Below are 5,120 nucleotides of genomic sequence, written 5' to 3' on the forward strand. Positions count from 1 at the left end.
GAAGTACTTTATCACATTTCACACAACACATCCATTTAAAGTCCACTACACAAGTTATACGTAGGCCGCTCTGGCACCCTGAGCGCACATCCCCGAGAAATGGATGCCGTTAACAAGAGCCCGTATCAAGCTTAGTATTGGCGGAAGAATCCACCTTTGTCAATGACAGCCCAACAACTTTGGGTGTGCCATTACTGGTACAGGTCACCCCGCGCGTAACTGTAGTTTAAAAGGATCTTCGGTGGATGCGAGAGTTGTGTAATATGTGATAAATTGTTTCATACTAGATACATTTTACTCATCATGTTGGGCAATTGATCTGGGTGGTAATAACAAGAGTAGAAATAATTCTGTGTTGACGGTGTCTGGTGCAACAATTGTGGAATCTTCTTTTTCCAGGCCATGTTAGGTTAGGCGAAATTTTATAGGATCTGATGGTACCGGAATAGATGAAAAGTGAGTGTATGGGATGAAAGCTATACGCCACCAAGTTTTTTTTTTCTAGATACTAAAGTAAAATTTGGCAAAAAAAAAAAATAGAAATGAGGGAGATTTGGGCACCTTTCGTTACCAGAATAATAACCCTTTATATCCACCGATAACTTTTGAATAGCAACTTAAATTTTCCACAACATACCTTGTCCGGTCACTTCCCCTTGTTGGCTCTGGTCTGGACCCTGTTAGGAAGAGAGAATGTTCAGTCCGTTAGTCGATTTCAAGACGGCCAATATTTTCAGGTGTACAGGAAAATCAAAGACTGAAAGCTACTGCAAGTGTCTGTTGGGTAGATTATTTGGGCTTTAGGCTCCTCAACTGCCAGAGCCACTGTAGCCGTCAACACCAAGTTGATATAGCCAGCATAATAACTACGTATATGGTCCATGTTTTCTCCTGAAAAATCATGACAGTCATGCTAAATGGCAGGTGAAGGAAATGCTCAGGGACAGAGATGTGCTTAGATAAGCTCATAAGGAAACAAACCAAATCTATAGCTCAGTTGGTGGGAAAAGTGTTGGACAATTGGGAAGGGTATGAAAGGGGAAATACACAAGACCCCCCCTCCCCAACATAAAACGTGTTCTGTAAGGGAATTATGAATTAAGAAAATGAAAAAGTAACAACATAACGTTACCTCTACACAAGCAGGACAGCGATCGTCGCAATCATCAATTCCACATAAGATGAGGGAGCAACTGCGCTTGCAGTCTGGTCTTCCTTCACACCTGTAAAAGGTAAAAAGGATCTCCTTAGCCCCTGGTATCATTTGAACGTTTTATTTAAAGCGTTCCACTACTGGCAACTGATGCTTAAGTTCCTTTAGTACTGATACCTAAGAAAATTTGAAACTGCTTAAGTTACTTAAGTACTGATACCTTAGAAAATTTGAAACTATCTCCGCAAGAACTGACTCCCATTTATTTCTGTAGAACATAGAGCGGACATCATCATATGCAAGACACTCTTTCATTGGAATCCTCCTCGTACAAAGAGCCAAACTAATCCATCCTTCCCTTATAATAACATGTCCCTCCCCATTACCATTGTGAAGGTGACTGGTCTTACCCCGGATAAACCACTTAGCCAGTAATGACACACCCAAGAACGAACAGTCATTAACAAGAGCCTGTGCCAAGCTTAGTCTAAGCGAATCTTTACACACACGCATTTAAGGTGACGCCCCAAATCTAAGCATTACGTGCACATGAATTATGGTTCACAACAACTTTATGTTGAGCACTAAAATGACATATGAGAGGTCACTGCCAATAAAGACCTACAGATCTTAGAAACAAAAACCTATATGGCATAATCTGTGGAGCCGACATAAAACTGTGTTGCGAGGAACAAGTCAAAACTTACATGTTGAACAGCACCAAGAGCAACACCAGTGCCGGGGCTATACGAGCCATGGTTTTATCTGGAAAGGCAAAAGTAAAATTCAGGTATGTCTTCTATCTATACTTCATTTATCTATCAGTCTATCCACTCGTCTACTTAACCATATCAACCCAGTCATATTTCTTTTCTTAAAACTTAAATACGATACCTCTCTAGGCGAATCTTTACACATACACACACAATAGTATACATTGTTTATTATCAATCTGAAAATGTTGATCACCTGCACTAGGTACCTGAATCCTTTTGGGAGATGCGTCGTTCTTCAAATGAGGACGCTGTGAATGGACACAGTGGAGACGTGGCCCAACTGAAGGTTCCTCACGTCTACTATGTCCACTCCTACAATGACCGCCAACGCCAGTCCAGGCTGATGATAAAGCCTAGGATGCTGGAGGCTATCTCCACAGGATGAGGTGCCATTTACCTCAGTCGCCCCTGCAAAGTTTTACAGTAGTTTAAATTCATCCCTTAACTTCACGGATGAGATTCAACCAAATTGTCTAATAATATTCATATCAAGAATTTTATAAGTTTGGGTGAGTCGTTTAAATTCTATGATAAAGGGATAAAAATATTTCACAAGTAACTGGCGACGAGTTGACTTAATTTGGGCATCAACCACGTCTGGTTGAGTGACCTAATTACATTTCCGGTATGGAGTGTGTGCTCCGGATGTCGCTCTGGTTTCCATAATATACATTATAACGATAAAAAAAAATGTGGTCATTAGCGTGATAGGCCTTTTTCTTCTATGTTTGTTGTTATATATGGCTACTCAATTTTAAGGATGAAGTTCAGATTCTAAATAGAAGTTATGTTGATTTTGTTGGTTAGAAGTTCACGAGGGTGAAAATTAGAATTATTTAGTATCTTTTAGTTAGCTAAATCATCTCTTTTGATTTATTCTATCAATGGTTTGTGGGTGAATAACTATAACGATGTATTCATACACAAAGAAACCTGCTGTTTAAGCTATCATACAGGCTAAGATTAAAAAAACAGGCTAAGATTTAAAAAAAAAAAATTACTTGCGCATATGAGTTCAAATGATTTGTCAATGGCCAACAAAATAAAAGCCTCAATTCACCTGATCAACATATTTAGAAGCTGAATATCGTATAAATGAGACATAGAAACATATCATACACAAGCAATTTTTCGTGTTGCTCTACTTATTACATATTCCTCCAACCGCTTGTTTGTGTACTTCGAATGCCAAAATGGCCGCCTCAAAGGCGCCGAAGTTGTTTACCTCAAGCAAACTGCTCACATATTTCTATATAACAACTATCAAATCTCCTAACCTATCGACCACATAACACCTACAATATTTCATGTATGTACCTCTAACGGAATAGGTTACTAGATCAAGTTATTCGGTTAAGCCCCCTTAACTAACCAGGTTGCTAGTCTAACCTACTTATTCCTAGATTTCTAAGCTGTATTGCCAGTTACGCAAAAGGAATCGTTCATTTACCTACCAAGGTTGTTGGGCTATTTACACCAGCACTGGAAAATGTTGATACATAGCCTCCTCCTCCTCCAGACCAGCCCAGTGGTTGGGAGATTTAGCTTCGAATGTCTTTCCAGACTGGTGACTGGAAGGACGGGTTTTGGGAGGCTAAGGCTCTGAAGTCGGATTTCATGTAGGGTTCGTAGAATCTGGTGAGGAGTATATGTTTAAAAAGATTCGTTAAAGCTCTGCTTGCCACCGGCTCTCGTCCTTGAAATTCGTAGGGATGCCATTACTGTCGCAGGTCCAGCGTGCGTACTTGAAGGACGTTTACTGACCAGAGATCATGAGTCACTGTAGTCTTGTGGGTTCTTTTAGCTGGAAGTGTTTCTTGATATGCTTGTCTACTGAGACAGATGGAGAAGTTATTTCAGTTCTTGATACACTTTCAGGAATTTGTTTTTGCTGCAAAGAAAATCTTAACAATCTAAGATGCTCTGAGAAATATATTTATTACGTATTATTTACCCAAAAAGAAACTGTCAAAGCGACATGTTGATGACGTCATGAATGTCAATAGAGATACTTTTACCCTTATTTACGAATGTTTGACAGTAAGATTAGACAATACAAGGTTCGTGCATTCAAAAAAATACTACAAAGAAAACGGTAAAATAAATGAGTGATATACTGACTACATTTTCGCCTGTTATCCTTGAAAACCACAATTGCTTCGTATCCTCTATAACCGTTACAATATCATTCCCGCATTATAAACCTTAAACAGTCCCTTTACATATTTCCTACACGTAGTTATCGTCTACAAGCCTTATCTCTACAATCACAGTTTCTTACAATCCCAACCTTCCAAATTCTGTCGTCTGCAACCCCCAGCCCTACATCCACCTTATCCAACAATCATTGCCGACCATTCCCAGCCCTCCAATTTCCGCCGTCTAGAATCTTTATCTTCTCCAGTCCCCCTAATCTAAAATCCCCGATCCTACAATCTTTGTCTCCCATCTCCGTTTCTATGACTATCTCCTTACCATTCCTGTGTCTCATAATCCATGCCTTCTAAAAGGCCCACCTTCAGCTATTCCTGCCACCTCCTTGTATCCTTGAATTCTTTATCTTCTCATACCTCCTGCAGTCTCATACCTCCTTCGTTACCCTCCTGCAATCCCATTTTTTATCATCTTGTCTTGTAAACACCCTCCTCTCAAAATTTCAGCTTTTACAATCTCAATAATCCATATACAATAGCCATCTCCTACAGTCCTCTTTGCTTCTTATGGTTCTCAACTCTTACAATACCTACCTCCTACATTCTCCCTGCCCCATCCTCTCATTCCAGCATCCTACAATTTTCAATACCTACAGTGCCTTGAATATCTGTCTCTTACTATCCTTGCCTCCTAATCTTGGTTTTTCACCCTCTCTGTATTCTATAATCCCCATCTCTAAGAATCCTTCCCTCTTAGATACTTCTTGCCTTCCACAATCCACGTTTCCCTACTAAACCTATCTCCTCCAACCTATCCTATTATTCAAACATCCCACAAATCCTGGGTCCAACTGGAGTGTCCTCAGATGCCCCCTACTTGTGGAAGTGATAGTGATAACCCCTGGGCCGCACCTGGACCACTGATGAAACACCTGTAGTAAAAAGAAAAAAAAAATAGATAAGGGGAGCAGAGGCTAAGTGGTGTATCCGGGGGTAAGCCCAGCTACCTTCACAATGGTGATGGGGAGGGACATGTTA

General features: G+C 40.3%; 1 protein-coding gene across 1 annotated transcript in view; it reads right to left on the reverse strand.

Moving 5' to 3' along the window:
- The window catches only part of LOC139766373 (uncharacterized), a 2,886-nt gene extending 636 nt beyond the window's left edge, over positions 1-2,250 (reverse strand). The window contains exons 1-4 of the mRNA XM_071694916.1: positions 2,123-2,250; positions 1,861-1,918; positions 1,133-1,223; positions 638-677 (exon numbers count right to left, since the gene is read on the reverse strand). Of these exons, the coding sequence (XP_071551017.1) occupies positions 638-677; positions 1,133-1,223; positions 1,861-1,910 (181 nt within the window). The 5' untranslated portion in view covers positions 1,911-1,918; positions 2,123-2,250. The remainder of the gene's footprint in view (positions 1-637; positions 678-1,132; positions 1,224-1,860; positions 1,919-2,122) is intronic.
- Between the last annotated feature and the right edge of the window lie 2,870 nt (positions 2,251-5,120).

This window comes from Panulirus ornatus, chromosome 57 (genome assembly GCF_036320965.1).
Source record: "Panulirus ornatus isolate Po-2019 chromosome 57, ASM3632096v1, whole genome shotgun sequence".
Taxonomy (NCBI): domain Eukaryota; kingdom Metazoa; phylum Arthropoda; class Malacostraca; order Decapoda; family Palinuridae; genus Panulirus; species Panulirus ornatus.